This window comes from Apis florea, unplaced genomic scaffold (genome assembly GCF_048593485.1).
Source record: "Apis florea isolate Af1SG1 unplaced genomic scaffold, ASM4859348v1 contig_3078_pilon, whole genome shotgun sequence".
NCBI lineage: Eukaryota > Metazoa > Arthropoda > Insecta > Hymenoptera > Apidae > Apis > Apis florea.
In genome coordinates, this window is record NW_028256702.1 from 2,028,300 (window position 1) to 2,055,677 (window position 27,378).

Here is a 27,378-nt window from a genome sequence, read left to right on the forward strand (position 1 = left end):
TACTAAAATATATTGTTAATATAAAATTGTTAAAATACATATAAACGAATTGATTCAGACTGATTCAAAAGTACAATTAATTCAACATTATCAACATAATTATTAATATTATCAATATTAATTAACAATAACAAAAATCACTTCATACACACACAAATAAAGTGCAAATGTTCATTTAGTATTGAATATGGAAAGCATTATTCTCGAGTTTCCATTCATATCTGTTTATTATTCGTACGTGAAAATAACAAATATATTTTTTATATGGCAATAATTTTTATGCTATTCGCGTTTATGAAGTATTTGTTAATATTAATATTAATTGATATTAGTTAATATTAGTAATTAATAATAATTATGTTGCAAATTTTGAATTAATGTTTTCCTGAATCTCTCTGTTTACATTCAATGTACTGCAAAAAAACTCATATGATATCGAATGATAAAAATCGATTATTATCACATCGAAAGAATTGACTACTATCTTGATTGAACATTTTTTGCTACTCTTGATGAACACTAATAGTCCTTAAAATCTTGGCCTTTTCTTTAATACCCTATATTCTAAAAGTAATTTGTATTTTTATATTATGACCTCCCGAGAGTTAAAATTATAATGTTCATTCATTCGTATCTAAAAATGTATTACCAAGTGTTTAGTGATTTATAAATAATATTGCATGTACAATTTTAACTTGTAATATTCTGAATCATCAGTTTTATATTGTATAATATGGTTGTGTATTGGATTTTTAATGATATTATTAAATATTGACACAATTTTAAAATCTAAATTTAATTGAACATTACAGATCGATATGATTAAATATGTACAATAAAAACAGTAAGAAAATTTATTTATTTTACCTCTTAAATTTATTATAATATATTTTGTATATTTTTACATTACTCATATTTACTCTTTTGTATCTATCTCTAAATTTTGCAAATTTAAATTTTTAATATTCATTATTTACTGATAATATAAGATACAAATATAAAACAGTACAAGTAAATTGTTTGTTTTTTTCAGCATGGCTGTTTTTATGCTTGATAACACAACATTTCAACTTAAAATATGTAATTATTAGTATAAAATTTAACTCTTAAATGATAATATTTCAATATCAATTTTTGACAATATTCCTATGAGATATATAATTTTTTTTGACAAATTCTTCTTTAACGTATAGAATTTTGCAAGTTTTTCCAATAGATTTCTAACAATCTAAAAGTATAGAATTCATTTATTTATAACACTCCTTTCTATTATGTAAATATATTAGTATATTTATATTCAGATTGTTATAAAATATAGATATAATATATTTAACTAAATTATTTAGTTTAAATAATTTAATAAACATTATTTCTTTATTTCATCATTTATGATAAAAAATTATATATGATAAATAATCCGTTAATGTATTAATATAACGATTATTAATACAAAACAATAGATTACTGTTGAATTTTCGTGTAATTCTATTTTCAAAAAATTATGTAACGTAATGTCTCACAAATCGATTGAAAAGTTTTAATTACTGATTTTAAATAACTTTTTTCTTTGCAAAAAATTTAAAGTTTCGATTTTAAAGAATTATTAAAACAAAAATATTGGTTTAAAAAACCAATTAAAAAGCACGTACACTTGTTAAAGCAGTAATGAGTATGTATTATCGAATCACTGGGCTCGAGTTCAACTTTTGTGCTTGGTTATTAATTGGTTATTAATTTGTTAATAATTCATTAATAAAATCGAAACGAAAATTTTCACAATGAAAAAAATTATTTGAAATCACTTTAGAAATCACATATCAAGCTTTATCAATTAACTTTTGGAATTGATTATATATGGATTAATCTGATTGATAATCATTACTATATTAAATATAAGAAAATATCTTGTTATTATTTATCATTGATTAAGCTTTGAAATAAAAATTGTATATGATCACGAATAATTTAATTGTTTAATCTAAAAAGCGATATGATTTAAATAAAAATAATAAACAAAGTAATAAATATATTGTTTTTAAATAGCTACTGCATAATTAATTAATTAATTAATTAGAATAATTAAAAGTGAGAATAATAATAAGATTACGATTGATTTAAGTAATATTACAACACACATTACAATGAAAGAATTGTTGAAAAAATGAACAAATAACAAATAATATAAGAAAAAGAAAGATGAATTTTGAATTTCTTGGCAGATTAATTCGTTTAATCGAAAAAAAAAAAATAGAAATTAAATTATAATAATTATGCGAAGATTTTTAAAAATTTCGTATTTATATAACTTACATACTATACTATACTATAAAGTATAAATTTAAGAATTTTAAAACAGTAATACAACAAAATAATAACAATACAAAATATTTACATATAAAAATTAATATTGTGAAGTTAAAATTGTCAAAATTAAAAATTTACTTCATTAAGTTTAATTTAATATGATATTTAAAATGATTTATATTAATTATATCATATTTACAAATTAATGTCTTATATTAATATATTTTCTATTTTAAATGAAATATTGATTTTGAAGATTTTTATTATAACAAATAATTTAAACTTATATATATGATTGTATATATGATATAAATAGCAAATAATGATGCAAATTAATATAGATAAATACAATGAATATATTATAGTGAATAACTTGAAATTACAATTACAATTGTATATAATTTATCTATTTTGAAAATTTGCTACAACATCCTTTCACCTTACATCTTCTTGATCCTGTTCCGCTTTTACATCTTTGCTATTTCCAATGAACCTTTCACTTTGAAATTTTTTATCCTATAATATTACAATATATGTACATCAACCATCATATAAATGTATTATACATATTCGTATCTTATGATTATTTTATCAATAACTTCCGTTCTACTTATTGTTAAATTATTTATCTTATCATTTGAAAGAAAATTAATTAATTCGACAAACAATAAAAGTCGAACATATTTAATTCTTTTCATTCGTGAAATACGGTTAGATTAAAATTTGTTTTTTATAAATGATTTGTTAATAAACTATATAAGAAAATAATAGAGCAAAATGGATGTCTAATATATTTTTCCTGCTAATAAAAAATTAGATGACAAAACAAAATTTTAGATACTGTTAGAAATATTAGATTACATCTTTCAAAATCAGAAAATGAAAATATTCTTCTCTAAAAAATTGCTTACAGAGAAATAAAATTTATTGAAAATATTCAAATATCTGATTTTTCACTTTAAATGTGATTAATATCAATTTTTTGATAAATATATATCAAAAAGCGCAAAATTTATTATAAAGATAAAATTTTTATTTATTTCAAAATTAATAAATAAATTATTTTAATAAATATTATTTTATTTTAATTATTTAAAAATTACTTTAGATTATTCTAAATTATTTTAATTTGTACAAAAATTTATTGTGATTTATTTAATAAAAAAGTTAGTAAAGATAAAGGTTTTTTTAAATGTTTGCGCAGATTTCATGAGCTCGTCTATAATTATTACAATTTATTGGATATTTGATATTATTCCATAATCAAATATCCAGTTTCTCAAATGAGATAATATTAAATATTAAATATTTATATTTCAATAATATGAAGTAAAATGCCAAATTATTGTATAAAAATTGTAGAATATAGAGAACATGAAATTTTTTAGTCAAAATTTGAATTTTGAAGTGAAAAATTAGTTTTTTTGTTACTCTAGTTGATTTCAGCTTGTTGTAAGATCCATTTAAATGTAAGATTTTTTAATTTTAATTATTAATTGAATTATATTCAAAAATTTACTTTTTTATTTTCAGATAAACGTCGTAATAAGGAAATTATGGAGACATACGCTACCAAATTTCCAGATTATACATTCCTTCGAACAAAATTCGATACAAATCTTTTTCGAACTAATGAAACATTTTGTGTGGAAATTAAACCAAAACAAGGCTATTTGCAAGATAATGATCAAAAATTCCAAAAGTGTCCTTACTGTTTGACACAATACTATAAGGTAATAAATTTTTAAATATTTATAAATTAAGAGAATATTAATAATTGAAAATAATAAAAAATATACGTAACTTTTCATATTTGCTTTACATTTAAACATTATTTGAAGTATTTTTACTAAATTTCTTAAAAGTCAGTATATGTTATTAGTTTATTAAAATGAAAAATGATATGTATATATATTTATTTAAATTTCTAAAATTAATTTACAATTTTAATTATAATGAGATTATATTTGTACTTATATATATTATTTATTTATTAATATTATATTCTAAAATTTGTTTACTATCACAGTATACATAATATATTTTTCATTTGTTTAATTCATTAAAAGACTCAAACATACAAGTTATTCATAAGATATATATGATCGATTCAGATAACAAATAACAAATTAAATATAAAAATTGATGCATAAAAAAAGAAATTTGTTAAAGCTTATTATTAAATTACATTGTCTATAAAAAAATAATTTTTTGTAATATTTATTGAATAATTGTTATAGAGTTTTCCACTTAAAATTGCTTTATTGTTCTTTTACGAATTTTTGTAAAAACATTTTTGATAAAAATAAAACATCTAAAAATTAAAAACATTAGAAACTTTAAATTAATCTTAAAATGTAAAGGAAAAATTTCTGAATATAAAGTGTTATAATTTTGAAAACTAAGAATAAAACAATTCGGCTTTTAGATTCATATTTAGGATAAACAACTTTAAAACTAAAAATTCTTTAAGAAAAATTAATACAAAACAAAATGTTGGATGAATGTTTTGTATTGGATAATATTTTAAATAATTTAAACTATTTCATTTTATTTCCGTCTGGTTTTATAAATCCGTCTGATAAATCTTATAATCTAATAAATAAATCTTAATCAAAATTTTTATGTATTAATATTTATTTTTTTTTCTTTTGGAATCGATCCATAATTATAATAAATGTTCTAGATACTATTTTGATTCTTATTTTCATTTATTATCATTATTTTTTTTTATTTTATTACATTTCATCATCATTTTTTTCTCTATGATTAAAATATTTTTTTTTCTGTAATTTATTTAAAAATAAATATTAATCATATTAAAATATGATTGAATATGATAAATGAATATGATGAAATAAATATGAATGATGAATATGATAAAATATATAAATATATATTAAATTATATAAATTATATATTAAATACTTTTTATAATTAAAAAAAAATTATATTTTAATTTAAATGATTATTTATAATATATATTAATTTAAATAATTATTTATAATTTCAGTTAAAGAAGAAGATGATCACATGTCGCAGTACTTATTGTCCATTTGATCTCTTTTCTGGAGTAGAAACACGCATGAAATCGGCACTAAAAGGATTATTAAAGTCACCTCAAAATAATTTAAAGATTTTTAAGAATGGTATACTAGTCTATGATCAAGAATCATCTTTGAGCGATCTTGAATGCGCCTTATCTGATTGGTTTCGTAATTCTGTTAATTCTACGAAGAAGGAATACATTGATAAATTCTGTAATTTGATTTGTACTGCTCTTTTACATCCATTTATTTTGGAAGAATATAAGTCTAACATATTTTCTTCTTATGAATTATACACATCTGTTGATGCACATGATTTAAAAACAACTTCCTATATTAATACAGATCTAATTGCAAAAACTAAAAAATTTCTATATTTCGCTGGAGAGGTAAATATTAAATAATTTTATTATTAAACTTAATTACATTATAAATCTTTTTAATTATATATAATTTATAATTTAATTATAAATCTTTCTAATATTAAAATAGGATATATATTAAATATTTTTAATATAAAAAGTTATAACAAAATTTAAATATAATATAAGTCATAAATTTATATTTTTTACAGGCATGCAATCTAAAGGGTGAAACATTACCAAATAATTCAGTGCTAGAACGAATTCTTCGTATGCAAAGGCTACCCTTTATTAGTTCAGAATATGTTTATAATACATATTCAAAATTTCATTCATTATTAAATGACGATATAATATATACTAATATGATAAATATGCTTAAACTTAACGATCATCGAATATCTTATCTCAAACAAAAAGTAAGTATATAAAAGATGAAGTCAATAAATAAATATTAGATATTTATTTAGTTAATGTATTATAATTAAATAGGATCTAATTCCAAAAAGTACTAGTGGTCGATTAAAATAAAATTTAAATATAAAATAGATATTATAGAAATAAGAAATAATAGAATATAAAATCTTAACTTTGACAACTGATGAATTCGAAAAATAGAGTTCCAATTACTAATTAAACTGACCGTTAATCAAAAATAAAATTTATTCAAATTCAATACTCATAAAGCAATTATCCATTCTGCGCAAATTAATTTTTTTTTCATTTTTTTTTCAAAACCATTGGAAAAAATTCATTAAAATTAAATGCAACAAATTTCTTTAATTATTTTAATGTTCGTAAAATTATATTAATTGTCAATTGCAGCATTTAATAGTGCCAAACTATATACATGAGAATTTATATCATTTGAATGTAATATTATCACATAATTGCTGAATAATTATCGAATTAGATTTCATATTTCATTTCTATTCTCTGTCACCAAATTTATTTCGATAAATCGTAATAAAACGTAATCTTTTTTTTTAGAAAACTATTACAGAAAATCCTGAAATGTTAAAAGAGGCTTATATACAAACATGTGCCAAAGATATTTCCACTTCAATAAAATCAAAGTTTGATGACGATTATAGTAACAACAAACATATTAATGGATTAAATGAAAATATTTTTCTTATACAAAAATCAATCTTAATACCAATGCACATTGAAAAAAATAATTTATGGTACAATAAATATAGCACAATACATAATGAAGATAATATACATTGTAACGAAAAAGAAACATATTTAACTATAAATACCGAAAGTTTATTATGTTTGCAGAATTATTTATTGTTTTCATGTGCTAGAGATTGTTCGATATTAATGTCATTTCGAGAAATAAATCCGTAAGTGCCAAAATATTTTATTCTGTGAATAATGGCTAATTTAATTATATTATTGATCCCATTATTGATTAATGCTATTACTGATATTCTGATAAAAAACTATTATATTATATAGAACTATATTTTATCTATATTTTATATAGAATTATTTAACATAAAATTTTGTATATTATTATATTTTATACATTATATATTTTATATATTATATATATTTTTTCTAATATAGAAATGCAATATCATCTACCGTCGATAAAAATGTAATACGACTTCCGGACGGACTCAGCTTTGTTTGTAACATCGGTATTTCAGATATAGATCCGAAAAGTTTACATTGTATTGAAAAACATCGCCAACGAGATATTGATGTCTTAAATTCAGTAATATCTCTTCTGGAAGAAGAACTTATGATTAAAAATCAATCATCATCATTTGAAAAATGATTCATAATAGTAGGCGATTTCTAATTAAAACTTTATTGTATAATACGTGTTCCTATATATCATATATTTTAAAATATTAAATTTTAAATTTTTAAAATAAAAGAATTATCTGTTTTTCTAATTATTTTTAATTATAGACATATTATAATAGACATTTTGAAACATGTTCAGTATATAAATTATTATTATATTACAAAATAAGAAATTAATATTATTAAAATACTTTAAACATTTTACAAATTTATTTAATCATTGTACATATAAAAAATTATTATATTATTATTGCAATCAATATGATAAATAATAATATGATCTCTATAGTATTTTTTAAAGTTTAAATATTAATATCCGAATTCATTCAATTGTTTTTAAAGATTGAAAATATTTATTACTTAGTTATTAATCAATTTTAGAATTCAAATTTCTTCTTTTAATAATATTGAGTTAATTCAAAATAATAGTACAAAAGTAAAATATAAAAATAATTATTGTGACAATTATTGTTACATGAACAAAATAATTACAATGCAATTTTTTGTTAAATAATGAATATAAATGTCAAATTGTAAATGTTTAATATTGTACTAATTTATATTGTAATTCAGTACCTAAAATCTGACAATATTGTGATTTCATATTTAAATGAATCATAATTTAATAAATCAAAAAGTCTGCAAATAAATTGTATAAAAAAATTTCATATGTAAAAACTTAGAATTAAAATGTGACTTTGTATTTAATATGAATTATGATAAATGTGTATTTGTGATTTTATTCATATTATATTTAAGATTTATTTAATAAAATAAGATGCACATATATTCTATAAAATTATTTGATATCTCTGTATTATTGACATTAAATTATTGACATAAATAAATATATAATAAATGTATATAATAGAATATTACATTTATATATCATATTGTTTCTATATGTTGTTTGATAAATAATATACACTTAATAAATAAACAAGATTTATGTACATTATGCATTTATATATAATTCACGCACATGTATATATACATATATATCTTAAATTAAAGAAATTTTTTTTATTTTGTTCACTTTGTAATTATGCACATTACTTATAAAAATTAATCACTTAAATATATATATACTAATACTTACATATATTTATTATACTTAAATATATAAAAATATATTAAGAAAAAAAAACTATTTAATATTCATATGGCATATAGGACTCAGTGAAAAAAAAAAAAACTTTAAAATAAACATAGGTCAAAAACTCAACTATTTTTTATTTTATATTAGCATCATAATTGATATATTATTGACTTCTATGCATGAAATGTTTCTCTTAATATTTATAAATTACTTTTTGAATATTTTTCATTCAATTCCATATATATTTTCATGCTATATTTAGTATACAGAAATATGTCAATTCTTTATTAACAAATAATTTAACTCGAAATCGAATCCAGCATGCTTATTAAAAAAGTTTGACAAATATCAGATATATATTTTCGAGAGAATTCGAGAGAAATCTTTTAGAAAAAATTACCAAACATGCGTGAAAATAGAAGAACATACAGAATATTTTCTATAAATATCGAGAAACTAGTAATAAGTTGATCATAATAACAAAAACAAAATATATCTCGAAAACACTTTAATTTTCGATTTATACAAAGACTTTATCATATACATGTGGTATCTTAAATAGATATTTTAAACATCCTTTAGTTAATATTAAATGTTTTAAAATAAAATTATTAATTATATCATTTTTAATTCAATTTATCTAAATTCAAAAATACATTGGATATATAAACCGGATTATTATATAATATATATAATATATATAATATATAATATATTATATAATATAAGTTGTCAACACATTTGTAAGATACGTTTGAAGGATCAATTCAAGATCAGAGATCAAAACAATTAGTATATAAAATTCTTAATTAAAGCTTATTACATTAAACAATTCAAATTTGTATTAAAGGCGAGATGGGAATATAATAACAGCGACGATATAATAGAACTAAATTTATTTTACTTCATCTAACGCAAATTTAAATTCCTTATAAGTTAATAAATAAACTTCAACCCATATTTTCGTATACCAACTTTTGTGTTTGTTTTGATTACTAGAATCGACCGTTTAAAGATATTTCATGAATATAATTATATAGATATGATTTCTGAATTTCTAATATATATATATATATATATATATAATATATAATAATCGAGTAAGAAATGATTATAAATAAAAAAAAAAAAAATAAAATTTTTTTATTCAAGGAATATATATATATACAATTTCTTAACTGCATGACTATATATTAAATCTTAATGTTAGAATTTAGAATTTAAATAATAAAATTTTATTTTACATTTTTCATTTTCACGTTATTACTCATAGGTTATAAAATAACTTCTTGAACTATCAATAATTCATTCATATTGAATCAGAAATTAACTAATTTTATTTATATTTGAGAAATTTTAATTCAAATTTTAATTTAACCAAAAAAAAAAAAAACAAAACTTTGAATGAAAAAAATTTTTTTTCAATTTATTTTTATACATATAATCATCTTTTATTTTATCATCAATTACATGACATATTTTATATACAGTATGTATATAAAATAAAATAAAATTAAAGACAAATATACTTACCTAAACTTTCAAATATTAATCAGTTATATTTGTTTGATAAACATGTCTGATAATAGGTTATAAAAAATAAAATATTACATTATAAAAGAATATTTAAGAGTAAATTATATAATTGTTAATACATAATTTTTCAATAAATGATATAAATATTTTATGAAAAATTGAATTAAATTTTTGAAAATTTTTAATCACTTCATATACAGAAACATGCTGCACAATTATGAATGGCACGATTAAGATTCAATAGGAATAACTAACATATAACTTATTAGAATTATTCAGGAGTGTATTAAGATGTTTTAAAAAAATTAAAAAATTCTGTATTTTCAAATTTAATAGTTTTTTAAAGTAATATATTAAAATTAAAATTATAAAAAATTAATTATTGCGTCAATAATTAATAAATTAAAAATTTATTAATTAATAAAAAATAAATGATATTTAATAAATTTTTTTGAAAAATTTATTAAAATATTCTTTTTTTTTATATATTCTTTTTTTTATATAAAACAATTTATAAATAAACTTAAATATAAAAAAACTTAACAACTAAATAGAGAAAAATTTAATCAATAAAAAATAATGTTGCAGTTTTATGTTTTCAATGTAAAAAAAAAATTAATTTAAAAATATCTGAAATATAAATATAAAATTGTTTTTATAAACACATAAAATTCTGAACTTTAAAATATCCTCTTTTATAATTGTTATCTTATTAAAATGATTATTATTTTTATAATAATTAATTTAAAAATATATTATTTTATATATGTTAACGAGGGTATTTGAATTTTTTCGTACATCCCTAAATCTCTAAATACTATAACGCGATTGGCCAACTGAAATGAATATCGGGTAACTTCGGCTAGTATCGGTTCCATCTGCGAGGATCTTCGTCTCAGACCCCACTATAATTCTTGGGTCTCTATCACAGCGCCCCTCCCCAACGGGAGAGAAAGAGCGAGTTGCTGTGGTGCTCTCTCGGCAGTCGACGTTCGTAAATGGCGACGTATCGATGTCGAATGCACGTAGCGAACTGATAAATCGTCGTACGTGATGACGGCTCGTCACTGAACCTCGGACGGCGATGGGCACACAAAAGCCGGAAGAATGGGCGAATTTGTTGATCACACGTTTCGAGGAACAGGTACATCTGTGATTCGAACTACAAATCTGTTTAGTTTTCTTTTCTTGTCGTGTTCATCTTCCTTCTTCGTGGCCGTCCTCTCTCTTTCTTACCTATTCTCTTCCGGTGCTTTCTCTCATTCTTTCTCACTCTTTTTTATTTACTTTCCACTGTGTTCTTTTTAATCTTTTATGTATTGTGACTTTTTATTCTCAGTTTCTTTTTTTCTATTATATCTTCTTTCATTATTAATACATTGTTTTTCTTTCGTTTCTTAATTTCATGAATTGTATTAAAGAAATAGCAGTTAACATTAGCAAAAATTATTTTGAATATTTAAAAAAACCGGTAATGATTAATTTAATTGTTCACAATTAATAAACATACTCTATTATTCAAGTAATATATACATTTAAACTTGATTAGATGTAACTTGATTTTGTGTGATTAATATACTATGTGATAGTGATTATAAAAGCAAGAAATATAATTTTTTTGATAAATGAATATTCAATGATAAATTAGAACATCGAGTAATACAAGTAATATTATGGATAATATTGACAATTAGTTCTTTTTAATGTTAAATTCTCAATATTCTATTTGATTACAGTTGTATCAATTCTTTTTCTATTCTATACGATGAATCGAAATAAAATAATTAAATGTTTCTACAAATTATTACAAATTTTAAAAGTAAAAAATTTCGTTTTTTCTTGAAATAAGATAGTTTAAAATTGTATTAAATATTTATTGTTTTTTTTGTATCTTTGTTGTACACATACTTTTTGTATTTGTATTGTTTTCTTTTTTGTTATGTGATTGTTCGTAATAATGTTATTATAAAGAATTAATATTTAAATATTATTTAAAGATAATGTTTATTTCAATAATATAAAAATTGTATTTTACATTCTAAAATTTACTTCAAATGTAAAATAGATTTTGAATGACGCAACGATCGTAAATCAATTTCATACATTAATGACATGTAAAATAGTATTTAGTATAGAAATTTCAATTATTATTACACCTGTTGTTCGAATTGTTATTATTGATTGATATCATTATTCTTTTGAATGCATCGTCATTCGTTTGTTCGTTGATTCGTTCATTCATGGGAAGATGCTTTCTCGCGGTCTCCTCCCTCTACACGCCGTGGAGTCCACGGTTTGACCTTCGCCCCTTCTCCCTTTCCTGTCCACCCCAACAGATATTCAGTTAAGGTACATACAGGGTGTTCCAAAATCTAAAAATTATTTTAATATTATTAAGAATATTTTACTATTAATTATATTAAAAATAGTATAATAATTTACTTATTATTATGATAAATATAAAACTAATTTATATTAATTTGCAATTTAAACAACAAATTATTAAAAATTATTAAAAATATACTAATTATATAATTATTTAAATTTAATTTTTTTATTTTTCGATTCTCGATAATTGTTGAAACAATCAAAGGTACTACATTTTATAAAAATTTATTATATATTAATTTCATATAACATATAAATATCTATTTTATTATTTCTGATAATATCTAAAAAAATGATGTATATAGTTTATTCTTCAAAAAAATAAAATATTTTGTGCAAAAAAGTTATGAATTTTTGGGATACCCTATAGAGTTTAATTCCTCGTCCCGTAACCCCTCTATACCTACACAACGTCGCTTCCGTCGTGTCACGGATATATGAATGAAAATTGCATTCACTTCGCGCACGCCTTATCGAAGAATTTGAATCTATGGTACATTTTAATATATTTATATACAATCAAATGTTATTACATAAACATGCGTATAATTTTTAAATTTTACAAATTTTAATTATGACATATATTACAACATTTCGATCGGTCATATACATATACATGTGTATATGTGTGCGCGCGCGTATATATATATTACATACATATTTATAATAAATATAAATATACGCATATACAAATTTAGACAACTATTTTTTGACTATTTAACATGCTTCAATTTTTTGGTTTTGTGACTAAAATTTGTATTTATAATTAAAAATAATAAAAGAAAAATAAAAATATTAATAATTATGTTATAATTAAAATAAAACACAAAAAATATTTTTTTCAAATATTTAAATGTTTTTTCATATATTTGATATTTTTTAAATTGTATATATAAAATTTAATATAATTCATTATAAAAAAATTTGATATATATTTTATATCTAATTTAACTATTTTCTATTTTTTATTTAACTCTTAAATGGTAAATATATTCACTATAAAATTCAATAAATGTAGAAAATATATAGAAAAATGTATTGTACTTAATATTCTATATATTGAATATTTATGAATATTATTGAATTTCATCATATATTTTTTTATTCTGAATTAATAGCTTATATTATTCAATTCAATGATTTAAGAACAGTGTAATAATTTAATTGTATAAGTTTATTATATTTTTTATATAAATTTTATTTCTATTATATATATAATTTCAATCATATATATAGTATATTATATATTTAAAAATAATATTCATATATTTTTAATTAAATTTTGATTTTTTGTTGCTATAGTTGCCGTGTCACTTAAGTGGCTCTCAAACCACCCAATCTCATATGAACGAAGAGAGAAACAAAAAATGTTTAATACAAATTTCTCGATACCGTTTCTCTCTTGTGATATCCAGTCTCACCAAAATCCTTCAAAATGTTAATGAAATGGTGCCATGTATTGGAGGTCAACGAATATTTCATAGTACAGATCAAGATCGACATTGTTATGAATCTATAATTATTATTTTAGACACTTTAGAAAAATGTCTTGCAAATCAACCAAAAGATACAGCTAAATTTGATGAGGCTATGAATATAAAGTTTTTGCTTAAAGAGATATGCCAGTTTATAGGTAATAATATTTTAGTATATAATATTATACATATATATATATTATAATTTATTAATTTTATATTAAATAAGATTTAGAAATATAAATAACAATATTATTTTTAGATGTACCAAATGATAGTTCACAAAATACTCATTTAAAAAATTTGGCAAGCAAAGTTCTGTTTGCACTAAGTTTAAATTTTTTTAATGCTGTGTTTAACAGGATATCATCTAGACTTCAGGAATTAGCAAAATGTGGAGATGAAAATGTTGATTATAGTGATATTGAATTAATTCAGCATATTAATGTTGATGTGTGTAAATTAATAAAACTCTTAAATGGTAATTTTTTATTTGATAAATACTTGAATTTCATGTTTTCATAAATACTTGAATATTATATATATATATCAAATATGTATTATATATATGTGTTATTATTACAGAAACAATACAAAAATTCAAACAACTCAAAAAATCAGCCCATATAGTTCTTATGAATTCTTTGGAGAAAGCAATTTGGAATTGGATGGATACTTATTCACATGAATTTACTGATCTTCAAAAAAATCCTAATGAAGATCTTGGAAAAGCATGTGAAGAACTATTTGATATCCTTGATACATTTGCAGACAATAAAAAGGGAAGAGCTGCAGCTGTTTGGCCTTTACAAATTATGCTTCTGATACTTTCACCAAAAGTTTTGGAAGAAATAGTTAATGTTGATTTTAATACTCTTTGTTCACCAAGACATTCAAAGAAAAAGCAATTTATTGACAGTGTTAAAAAAGGCCTAGGAATGCATGGTAGTTCTAGTAGGCAACTAGTAGAAGCTGCAGCAGTTACTTGCATTAAACTTTGTAAAGCATCAACTTACATCAACAATCTGGATTCAGATAATGTTATCTTTATACTTGTTCGACAAGTTATGAATGATTTAATGGCACTACTTTTTAATCCAGGAAAAGTATTTTCACGTGGTCAAAGCTTCGTTGCCCAAGACATCGACCTAATGATAGACTGTTTTGTTAGCTTCTTTCGCATTAAGCCTCATAACAACGAAGTACTTAAAGTCTGCTTGAACCTGAATTATCCATCGACATACCAGTTTGTCTTGGTTAGCTCATTATACAAGTAAGAAAAAAATTGACTTTATACAATTATATTATAATTAAATATATTAATAATTATATTTTTTTAAAAAATGTAATATTATATATTATTTTTTAAAATTTGAAAATATGTTTTATGAAGAATAATTAAAAGAATAAATTATTTGTATTAAGAAATTTAAATATAGCATAAATTTAATAAATGTTGTATAATAGTAAATATTTATATTCTAAGAAATATTTTAAAAAAGAATTAATATATATATTATATAATAATATTAAATAAAATATATAATTTGAATAAATTTTTTATTTTAGAATTGTAACACAACCAAGACTGCCATGGTGGCCTCGAATAGATCTTCTGTATTCTCGTAGTGCAGAACTTAGAAATATGTTTACTGATATTTTAAATAAAGTCACTCAGAGTTGCATATCACATACACCATTGCGAATGATTCAAAGCTTAACACTTAAAGGTAAAGAACAAAATAAGTATAGAGATCGTGGAGAAGAAGTATCAAGTTACAGAAATTTACTTTTATGGATGGTAAAACTTATTCATGCTGATCCTATGTTGTTATTGAGTGTAAGTATAAATAATTTATTTTAATTTTAATTTGCGAAGTGATTGCTATATTTATATTAACATATTTATTTCATAAATAACTTATTTTACAGAATCAAGGAAAAGCTGGTCATGAAATTCAAAGCTCGACTTTAGAACTAATTAATGGTTTAGTTTCTTTAGTTCATCAACCAACAATGTCAGATATTGCTCATGAAGCAATGGAAGCATTATTAGTGTTACATCATCCAGATAAAATAAAAGCATGGAATCCAGAAGCACCAATTAACACTTTTTGGGATGTTAGTTCACAAGTTCTATTCTCAATTTCGCAAAAATTGATTCAACATCAAATTGTTAATTATACTTGTATATTAAAATGGCTTAGAGAAATATTGATTTGTAGAAATGCTTTTCTTACACAAAATAAGGATTATGCTAATGTGGGTAGTCAAATTGCTGTTTGTAAACAAGCACATATTAAACTTGAGGTATGTTTAAATATATATATTTTATGAAACTCTAAAAATATTATCCTATTTAATCTGTTTTATATAATATCTATTTATAAAGAGATTAATAAATTTAAATTAATTCAATCAATATTAAATATAGGCTTATTACATTCATTTTTTAGGTTGTATTTTTCATGTATTTATGGAGTATTAATATGGAAGCAGTTTTAGTTTCAATGTCTTGTTTTGCATTACTTTGTGAAGAAGCAGAAATTCGTTGTGGTAGTGATGAAGTAGCAGTAACTTGTTTACTTCCAAACTATCATTTATATCTTGAATTGGCACAAGCTTCTACTGTGTTAATCACTGGTAAGTATAAATGTTCCAGGTATTATTTCAATTTTTTCTGCATAAAATATTGTAATTTCCAGAATAGAAGTAAAAGTAGAAATTCGAATCGAAAAATGGTTAAAACTTAAATTTACTTAAATTTTATTTCATTTTAATATATTTCAGGGTGTTTTAGTTTTTTTCGCAAAATTTTATCGATATATTTTACCAATAAAAATAAAAAGAAATATCAAATATAAATATTGATCTTATGAATGCTTTAATAAAAACTATATTAAATCTACGAAATGATAACAAATTTATCTAATTCAAAATTGAAATATTGTCGATGCTTGATGTATTTATATTAACATATTTCTTTGTTGATTATTACAGAGAATTAATATGATTTATATTGAAATTCTAAACTAACAATCTAATCTCTGTATAGTTCAAATAAGAAATTACACCATTATCATTTCGTATTTTATCATCTATTAACTTTTTAATAAAACATTTATATAACACATAACATTTTTATAATATATATTTTTCTCATTTTTACTTATAAAATATGCGAAAGTTTTGCGAAAAAACCTATGATATTCTGCATATTATACAGAATGATTATATTCTATATATGAATATTTTATATGATAGTCAAATTTGATTATGATAAAAGTATCATATAAATACTTATGTCTATAATTAAAAAAAATTTTATTTACTTATTTGTATGCTTTTAAAATTAAATTTTATAAAAAAAAAATTATAAATATAAACTGAAATAGTAAAAAATTATATGAGATTTTATGAGTCACAGTTTTCATAATATAATATATAATATATCATATATTATATTGATATATATAAAATTGTGTATAATATTTTTTCTTTTAATTCTATTTTATGTTTTTTTATTTATTTATAATTAAATATATTTTATATAATGTTACAAAATATTAATAGAAAAAGAAGATTATTAAATTTATTATATTAAAGTTTTTAAGTTTTAAATAGGGAGAATTAATATAAAGTAACATTATTTTTTTTTACATTAATTTCGAGTCGGATATCTACTAACAATGATTTTACTTGAATTCAAACATTCATTCATGAATTTTTGAATTCACTTTGTATTTTGATTAGTATAACCCTTATATGGCTGCAGTAGAGTATTAAAGACCTTGTTACCATAACAGCCAGCGGGGAAAGTAAGCTATGCTATCACGATCATAATTATGGTAAGTGTTATTTAAATTTTTATGTATAATTTAATTTAATTTAATTTAATTTTTTTATTATTTTTTTGTTATTTTTATTTTAATTATGATATATAATATATAATTATTTTATGATTAATAATACATTTTATGATAACAATTTAATAGTAATATATTTCATAATCATTTTATTTTTTTAGGACGTGCTGCTTTACAAAACAGAATTATGGCCTTATTGAGGAAGATAGAACACTGCGTAAATGGCGTACAACCTGTATGTATATATGTGTAATTTAAATTTTATTTTTAAATAATATTTTTAAAATATATTATAAATAATATTTTATTTATTATTTTTATTATTATTTATTATAAATAATAAATAATTATAATATATTAAAAATAATATAACAAAATGATTTAATATTAAAAATTAAATATTAAAAATAATATAATAATAATATAAAAAAATATAAATGAATTAGAAAATTTTTTCTAATTTTATAGTTAAAAATATTAATATATTTTACTTAAACTTATTTAAACTTTTTAATCTAATGTTTATTTAATAAGATAAAATAATATACATTTATGATTCTTTTTTCTTTTTTTAGGCTTGGGAAGAAACGTTTAGAAATTGGGAAGTAACTTCACGGCAGTTAGTGAATTATCCTAAATCCAAAACAGAAGATAGTCAAATGGAATTTCATCGAAGTACAGGAAAACGAAGAGCATCACATCAAAATTCAGAACATGAATTAGAAGAACAAATTAATGAATGGGCTAATATGACAGGATTTCTTTGCGCTTTAGGTGGAGTATGTTTACAGAAACGATCTCCAAATAGACCATTGTCAGGAATAGCTCCAAATCCAGAATTAAAAAGAAGTTCAAAACAACAAGAACCTACATCTTGTTTATCAAATCCAAGCCAAGAAGCACAATATTGTACTCAATTTATTTATAATTTATTACGTCTATTGATTTGTAATAATGAAAAATTTGGAAATCAGATTCAGAAACATGTTAAAGAATTGGTTGGTCATGAAATGAGTCCTGCATTGTATCCAATACTATTTGATCAAATTAAAAGCATAGTCGAAAAATTTTTTAACCAACAAGGACAAGTTATAGTGTTGGATATTAATACTCAATTTATTGAACATATAATATTCATAATGAAAAATATTTTAGATTCTAAAACAGATCAACCATCTGAATATCTTGGAATGACTAGTATAGAAGGAATGATGTTAGCAATTGTCAGATATGTTAGACATTTGGATATGACTGTACATTCTATTCATATTAAAACAGAATTATGTCAACTCGTTGAAGCAATGATGAAAAGACGAGATGATTTAGCATTTAGACAGGAAATGAAATTTAGAAATAAACTTGTAGAATATTTAACTGATTGGGTAATGGGTGCTACTCATCAAATTACTCCATCTGCTAGTGGAGATTTAACTGTTTATACACGGTAACTAATTTTTTATAAGGTATATTTACATGAAATAATTTTTTTTTCATTAATAATATATAATAATAATAATTATTTAAACATGCATTATTAAGCATGTATTATTACATTATATGTAATAAAAATGCATAATATATAATAAATTTTTAAAATACTTTTAAAATACTTATTAATTCGTATTTATTTAAAAAAAAATATTGTAGTATATCAAAATTTTTAATTAATTAATATTAAATATATTAAACAATAAATATATTGCATTGATTAATTAGATTTATTAGAATATATAGATATTTGATTTATTAGATATACAAATGTTAAAAAAATAAAATATTTATAGTAATTCATCTTATATTAATGGTTAATTTATACACTAATTATTTAGTATATACATATTATAATAATATTATAATATAATATTATCATATTTTTATCATTATTTTATATATATATTAAATTTAATTTAATTTTTTAGAGATTTAGATCAAGCATGTATGGAAGCAGTTGGAGCATTATTACGTGGTCTGCCTCTTCAACCTGAAGAATCTGATCGTGGTGATTTAATGGAAGCAAAATCGCAATTGTTTTTAAAATATTTTACTCTTTTCATGAATTTATTAAATGATTGCAATGAAGTAACTGGCGAAGAAAAAGAAATTGTATCTCAACAACCACGTTTAACCAGTAGCAAATTATCTACTTTACGTAATGCTACTATACAAGCAATGAGCAATCTTCTCAGTGCAAATATTGATAGTGGTTTAATGCATTCATTAAGTAAATAAAACTTATAATACTTTAATATTATATATAAATTAAATATTATAAATATTATATGAAATTTATTAATTTTTCAATGTTTTATGTAATTTGTATTTATATATTTATAGGTTTGGGTTATAATCCAGATTTACAAACACGAGCAGCATTTATGGAAGTTCTTACTAAAATTCTTCAACAAGGAACAGAATTCGATACATTAGCAGAAACAGTATTGGCTGATAGATTTGAGCAATTAGTTCAACTTGTTACAATGATTAGTGATAAAGGAGAATTACCTATTGCAATGGCTTTAGCTAATGTAGTGACAACAAATCAAATGGATGAATTAGCACGAGTTTTTGTAACATTATTTGATGCAAAGCACTTATTATCTTCTCTTTTGTGGAATATGTTTTATCGTGAAGTTGAAGTTTCTGATTGTATGCAAACATTATTTCGAGGAAATAGTCTTGGAAGCAAAATTATGGCATTTTGTTTTAAAATTTATGGTGCTAGTTATTTACAAAGTTTATTAGAACCTTTAATTATGCCACTATTAGATGATCCTACTACTGGTTTTGAAGTTGATAGTGCTAGAATAGATATTCATGAAGATATAGAACAAAATGGTCGTAATTTGATTGCATTAACTGAAAAAGTGTTTAATGCTATAGTATCCTCAGCTGATCGGTTAGTTATGAAAAATAATTTAATAAATTAATATCAATATTTGTTCAAACTAAATTTAGCTATTAGATATAATGATTATTATTATTATTGAAAATAAAGTTTTAATATATTCCATTTTTGTCGAATTTCTCGAATTTAAATTTATTTTTCCAGATTTCCACCACAATTACGGTCTATGTGTCATTGTTTATATCAAGTACTCAGTAAAAGATTTCCACAATGTCCACAAAATAATATTGGAGCCGTTGGAACTGTAATATTTTTGCGATTTATTAATCCAGCTATTGTATCTCCTCAAGAAATGGGCATTGTAAATAAGCCTGTACCTCCACATATTAAAAGAGGTCTTATGTTAATGTCTAAAATTTTGCAAAATATTGCCAATCATGTAGAATTCAGTAAAGAACAACATATGTTACCATTTAACGATTTTTTACGTGCACATTTCGAGATTGGAAGAAGATTTTTCATACAGATAGCATCGGATTGCGAAACAGTCGATCAAACTAGTCATCCAATGTCATTTGTATCGGATGCCAATGTTTTAGCATTACATAGATTACTTTGGAATCATCAAGAACGAATTGGCGATTATCTTAGTAGCAGTCGGGACCATAAAGCAGTAGGTAGAAGACCTTTTGATAAAATGGCTACATTATTGGCTTATCTTGGTCCTCCAGAACATAAACCAATTGATTCACAGTTAGTATCAATATTTTCTTTATTATACTATTTATTTATTATATAATATCTACACTATTTATTATATAATATTATTAACATATTATTATATGTATTATTTATTATATAATTTTTACGTATAAATTTATTTTAATAGCTTACTGTTTTCTTCATCTTATGCTCGATGGTCAAATATTGATATATCTTCAACTAATTTTGAAGAAATTATGGTGAAACACAATATGCATGAAAACGAAGAATTTAAGAGTATCAAGAATTTAAATATTTTTTATCAAGCAGGAACTAGTAAACAAGGATATCCAGTGTTTTATTATATTGCTAGACGTTACAAGTATGTATTTTATTAATTTATTATAAATTTAAAATTTCTTTTTTTTATATTTAAAATATTATTATAAAATTTAAAATATAATATTAGCATTGATTAAAAATAATACATTTAAATAATAATTAATTTTTATTAGAGACATTTAAAATCATTTAAATAAATAATTTTTTTTATATATACTTTTATATAAAAAATAATATTATAACAAAAAATAATAAAAATAATTTATTACTTACAATTAGCTTTTTAGTAATATAATTTTATTTATGTTTTTTAGAATTGGCGATACGAATGGTGATTTGTTAATATACCACGTTCTTCTTACTCTAAAACCATTTTGCTATTCTCCATTTGAATTGGTTATTGATTTTACTCATACATGTTCAGACAATCGATTTAGAACTGAATTTTTACAGAAATGGTTTTACGTATTGCCTAAAGTTGCATATGAAAATATTCATGCTGCATATATTTATAATTGCAATGGTTGGGTAAGAGAATATACAAAATTTCATGATAGAATCTTGGCACCATTAAAAGGTAATAGAAAAGTAGTTTTCGTCGATGGACCGAGTCGTTTAAATGATGTAATTGATATTGATCAACAAAAATTACCTGGAGCTACATTATCTCTTGATGAAGATTTAAAAGTTTTTAACAGCGTTTTGAAACTTTCTCATAAAGATACTAAGGTATCCGTAAAAGTTGGACCAACTGCAATACAAATTACCTCGGCGGAGAAATGCAAAGTATTATCGCATTCCGTTCTTTTAAATGATGTTTATTATGCATCTGAAATAGAAGAAGTTTGTTTAGTAGATGACAATCAATTTACATTAACTATTTCAAATGAAACTGGCCCATTATCTTTTATTCATCAAGACTGTGATAGTATTGTACAGGCTATAATTCATATAAGAAATCGATGGGAATTATCTCAACCGGAATCTGTATCTATTCATCCAAAAATAAGACCTAAAGATGTACCTGGAACATTATTAAATATGGCGTTATTAAATCTTGGCAGTTCAGATCCAAATTTACGAACAGCAGCATACAATCAGTTATGTGCTTTAACTGCAACTTTTGATTTAAAAATTGAAGGACAACTTTTAGAAACATCTGGACTTTGTATACCATCAAATAATACTATATTTATTAAACATTTAAGTGAAACTTTGGCTGCAAATGATCCACATCTGACACTGGAGTTTTTAGAAGAATGTATACAAGGTTTCAGATTATCAAGTATCGAATTAAAACATCTTTGTTTAGAGTATATGACTCCATGGTTAAATAACCTTGTGCGATTTTATAAACCGAATGACGAAGGAGGAAAACGTCAAAAACAAGTTACAAAAATTTTAGAAAAATTAATAACATTAACTATTGAAGAGGTGGAAATGTATCCAAGTATACAAGCTAAGATATGGAGTACAATTGGAAGATTACCTGATTTAATAGATACAGTTTTGGATAATTTTATTCAACGTAGTGTTAGTTTTGGACTCGGTTCTCCTACTGTTGAAATAATGGCTGATACTGCTGTAGCGTTGGCTTCTGGAAACGTTCAATTAGTGGCGAAAAAAGTAATAGGAAGACTTTGTCGAGTTGTAGATAAAACTTGTACTTCTCCGACGCCATTATTAGAACAACATACAAGATGGGATGATATTGCTATTTTAGCAAGATACTTATTAATGTTATCTTTTAATAATTGTTTGGATGTAGGAAAACATCTACCGTATTTATTTCATACAGTAACATTTTTAGTTTTTTCCGGAAGTCTAAGTATGCGCGCTTCTACTCACGGTTTGGTAATCAACAGTATTCATTCGCTGTGCACTTGTAGTTCTCCTTCCTTCTCAGAAGACACTCATCGAATATTACGAATGAGTTTGGATGAATTTTCTCTCCCGAAATTTTATTTACTTTTTGGGATTAGTAAAGTGAAATCTGCTGCGGGTACAGCATTTAAATCTAGTTATAGACATACAAATGAAAAATGGTTCAGTAATGAGCGCAGCATTACAGGAACACATGATAAAGAAAGACTTTCGTTAACTAGTTTAGAAATTATTACTGATGCTCTTCTTGAAATTATGGAAGCTTGTATGCGGGATATTCCACAATGTGATTGGTTAAAAACCTGGACTTCTTTAGCAAGAAATTTTGCTTTTTGTTTTAATCCCGCTCTTCAACCTAGAGCTTTAATTGTTTTTGGATGTATTAGTAAAAGCATAACTGATCAAGATATGAAACAATTATTAAGGATACTAGTAAAAGCTCTTGAAAGTTTTAATGACATTACTTTGCTGGAAGCAATTATTATGTGCCTCACTCGATTACAACCATTGCTTAGACCTGTAAGTTATATTTCATTATAAAAATTACATTATAAAAAATTCTATGTTAATGTACATTAAGATATGCATTTTTAGTAAAGTTAAATTTTTTTTATTTATTAATTAATTTATTATCTAATTAATTTATTTGAGCGATTAAATATTTAATAGGAATAATTACTAAATATATAAATTTTATTAATGTGCAAGTTTAAAATAATTGTGTGTTATTTATTGAAATTTATATTATTATAAAGTTAATATTTTAATTTAGTTATTAATAATTTCGATGTTTTTAAGGAATCTCCTATACATCGATATTTATTTTGGGTTGCAACATCAATTCTTCAGTTAGACGAGGCATCTTTATATGCATGTGGTTTAGCACTTCTTGAACAAAATTTGCATACTTTAGATTCTCAAGGAACTTTTGATGATAAGGTAAAAATTTATGAATTTTGTTGTATAAATTTGTATAAATGTATAAATTTTCGTGAGTGTTTTTATTATAAACAAATTAATTTTTTAGACATTAGAATGTGTTATGATGTTAACACGTGAACCTCTAGAATGGCATTTTAAACAGTTGGATAATGCAGTAGGACTTTCTTTTAAATCTAATTTTCATTTTGCTTTGGTTGGTCATCTTCTAAAAGGATATAGACATCCTACACCTACTACTGTTACACGAACGGCTAGAGTACTAACTATGCTGTTAGGTATTGTTGCTAAACCATTTAAAAGAGATAAATTTGAAGTCACGCCAGATAGTGTGGCATATTTGTCTGGTAAGTTTATCTTAATATTTAAATTTATTTATAAATTTAAATTAATAATTATATTTGTATATTTAATTAGCATTAATATCTGTATCCGAGGAAGTACGAAGTCGATGCCATATTAGACATGCTGTTACTAAAAACTCAGAAGCTGGTAGTATAGATTGCCTTGATATTTTACTTCCACATAATCCAGTAAGTTATTTTTAAAAATATTTCTTTTTTATTGGGATTAGTAAAATGAATTTGAATTAATATATAATATGGTACAATAGTGATTTTATTTTTTTGTTTTTTCTTCTTTTATTCATTGATTTTGTTATAGAAATAATAATTTTTCACTTTGATTATAGCCAAAAATTGAAAAAAATGATAAAGATAATTTAAATGAGTTTTTATTAATTAACAGAATTATTATTAATTAATATGTATTAAAATATGTATTATAAATTTTTTTATCAAATTATCAATTTCAAATTTTATATATAATTATATAATTATATAATTAATATACATATATAATTGTAACATATACATATATATATATATATATATATATATATATATATTATATAATTATAATGTAACATATTTATTTTATTTTTAATTTTTCTCTTCTATACATTAATAATATATACAATAATAAATATATATATTTAACGCCATTTAAAAGAACATTAGTGATTTTAAAAAAAATGATTCTTCAAAAATTTGTCTTCATTATATATAAATTCTTGAAAATTTTTTTAAATAAAATAACAAATAACGAAAAATTTTAGTATTTAATTAATTTTGATTACTTTAAAAAATTAGCTTGAATATATAAAAATTCATATATCAGAAAAATTATATATAATAATTAATTTGCATGATAATTTATATTTAAAAAATAACTTTCTTGTTTATTATTTTTCTTTAAAATAAAATAAAATTTATTTTTTTAATTAAAAAGAACATTAGAAAATTTAATGATATTTGAAAACAAATGACTTTGATCAATTAATAAAAAACATAAATATAACATAGAAAATATTATAATGCAGGATACATCCAGTGCAACATCTAGTAATCCTACTAATCGTCGACAAAAATCATGGGATCTTCTTGATCAGTCTGCACTTACTCAAGCTAGACAACAAAAACAATATTCAACACATCAGGTATGTTTTATTTATATAATTAAAAATAAATGAAATTAATTTAGAAATATCATTTATTTCATAAAGTATGTGTTACAAAATTCATATTTTATTTAAAATTTTCTTGATCATGAAAATAACATTTGAGAAAATTAAATTTATATATTATCTTTGCTGTTTTTATTCTAAATATTAGAATGCAAATTGCTTTTTATTGAAAAAAATTATTATTTATGTCATATGTTATATATCTTAAAACAAAAAGAATTAAAAATTTTTAAGCCAATAATATTTTTTATAAATGTGTAAATATGTGTGTAGTTTGATGTATTTATGTATTTTTAATTTTTACTAGATTTTATGGAATGTATTTTTGTTTATTTTTTTTTATATTCACTTGCTAATATTATTTACGCATTATGAAGTAACTTTTTATCTTATATTTTTATTTTTATTAAAAAATTATTTAATTCTAAGATATTTGAAAATTAAAATTATATATAAAAATTAAATAAAATTACTAGATTGCGAATTTTTATGCAAATTTATATTTTTCATATTAAATATATTTTGATTAAAACATAAAAATATGAAATATAAATAAATATAAATAATGTAATATAAAATAAATATGTAAACAATAGATGTTTTCAGTTAGATTTGTTTATTGATAAGTCTGATGTGTTAATAAATAAATAAATATATATATATAAATAATAATAATACATTAAGCCTATATATAATTTTGTTATAAGTTTGAATTTTTTTGAAGTTTTGTTTAATTTCTTTATAAGCAATATTGAATCTTCATAATTCTTTCATTTACATATACATGTATTTGCATTCCCGTTCAGAAATAATAAATAATTCCTAGATATTTGCTAATTTTAAATATATTATTAATCTTTTAATTGTTAACACTAATTTGTGAATTTATTTTTTTTTATCACTATTATAAATATCTAAATATTTTTTTTCATATATTTTTCATAACGATTTCTTCTTTTATTTAATTGTAAATTAATTACACAATTTTATAAAATTTGAAAAAATGAAAGTGTTTATGATACTATGATATACTATATTTATAGTATAATAAATATTATATTATATAAAGTAATGAAATTTTAAAATTTATATAATGGATTATTTATTATTCTAATATATTTAGAGCATATAATTATTTTATTTACTTTTTTCAATGATGTTGCACATTATTATTATTGCTGTTCAATGATTTAAAAGTAGATTTATATTAAAATTAATATTTTTTATAATAAATGATAAA

The 27,378-nt window shown here is 21.4% G+C and overlaps 2 protein-coding genes and 1 long non-coding RNA gene across 15 annotated transcripts in view; 2 read left to right on the plus strand and 1 right to left on the minus strand.

Annotated features, from left to right (window-relative positions):
* Ipk1 (Inositol phosphate kinase 1) overlaps nt 1-8,400 on the plus strand; it is a 262,505-nt gene extending 254,105 nt beyond the window's left edge. For all 10 annotated transcript variants that reach the window (XM_086908379.1, XM_086908381.1, XM_086908378.1 and 7 more), the window contains 5 exons: nt 3,838-4,037; nt 5,318-5,740; nt 5,926-6,132; nt 6,704-7,065; nt 7,292-8,400. In XM_086908379.1, coding sequence (XP_086764505.1) covers nt 3,838-4,037; nt 5,318-5,740; nt 5,926-6,132; nt 6,704-7,065; nt 7,292-7,505 — 1,406 coding nt within the window. In that variant the 3' untranslated portion in view covers nt 7,506-8,400. The remainder of the gene's footprint in view (nt 1-3,837; nt 4,038-5,317; nt 5,741-5,925; nt 6,133-6,703; nt 7,066-7,291) is intronic.
* On the minus strand, nt 2,641-10,439 carry LOC147657573 (uncharacterized). The gene is made up of 2 exons (XR_015292163.1): nt 10,170-10,439; nt 2,641-2,820 (listed from the first exon to the last, which is right to left on the minus strand). It is a non-coding gene; the product is annotated as an uncharacterized LOC147657573 (long non-coding RNA).
* Nucleotides 10,440-11,099: 660 nt separating this feature from the next.
* The window catches only part of Nf1 (neurofibromin 1), a 28,096-nt gene continuing 11,817 nt past the window's right edge, over nt 11,100-27,378 (plus strand). For 3 of the 4 annotated variants that reach the window (XM_012491300.3, XM_086908385.1, XM_086908384.1), the window contains exons 1-19: nt 11,100-11,316; nt 13,863-14,193; nt 14,298-14,516; nt 14,621-15,308; nt 15,605-15,875; nt 15,968-16,345; nt 16,492-16,678; nt 17,842-17,883; nt 18,063-18,136; nt 18,477-19,345; nt 19,821-20,122; nt 20,236-20,797; nt 20,951-21,499; nt 21,636-21,830; nt 22,105-24,193; nt 24,473-24,613; nt 24,702-24,960; nt 25,031-25,146; nt 25,995-26,111. In XM_012491300.3, the coding sequence (XP_012346754.1) occupies nt 11,257-11,316; nt 13,863-14,193; nt 14,298-14,516; nt 14,621-15,308; nt 15,605-15,875; nt 15,968-16,345; nt 16,492-16,678; nt 17,842-17,883; nt 18,063-18,136; nt 18,477-19,345; nt 19,821-20,122; nt 20,236-20,797; nt 20,951-21,499; nt 21,636-21,830; nt 22,105-24,193; nt 24,473-24,613; nt 24,702-24,960; nt 25,031-25,146; nt 25,995-26,111 (7,449 nt within the window). In that variant the 5' untranslated portion in view covers nt 11,100-11,256. Of the gene's footprint in view, nt 11,317-13,862; nt 14,194-14,297; nt 14,517-14,620; nt 15,309-15,604; nt 15,876-15,967; nt 16,346-16,491; nt 16,679-17,841; nt 17,884-18,062; nt 18,137-18,476; nt 19,346-19,820; nt 20,123-20,235; nt 20,798-20,950; nt 21,500-21,635; nt 21,831-22,104; nt 24,194-24,472; nt 24,614-24,701; nt 24,961-25,030; nt 25,147-25,994; nt 26,112-27,378 lie in introns of those variants that run through there. The other variant, XM_086908386.1, reaches the window with a different exon arrangement.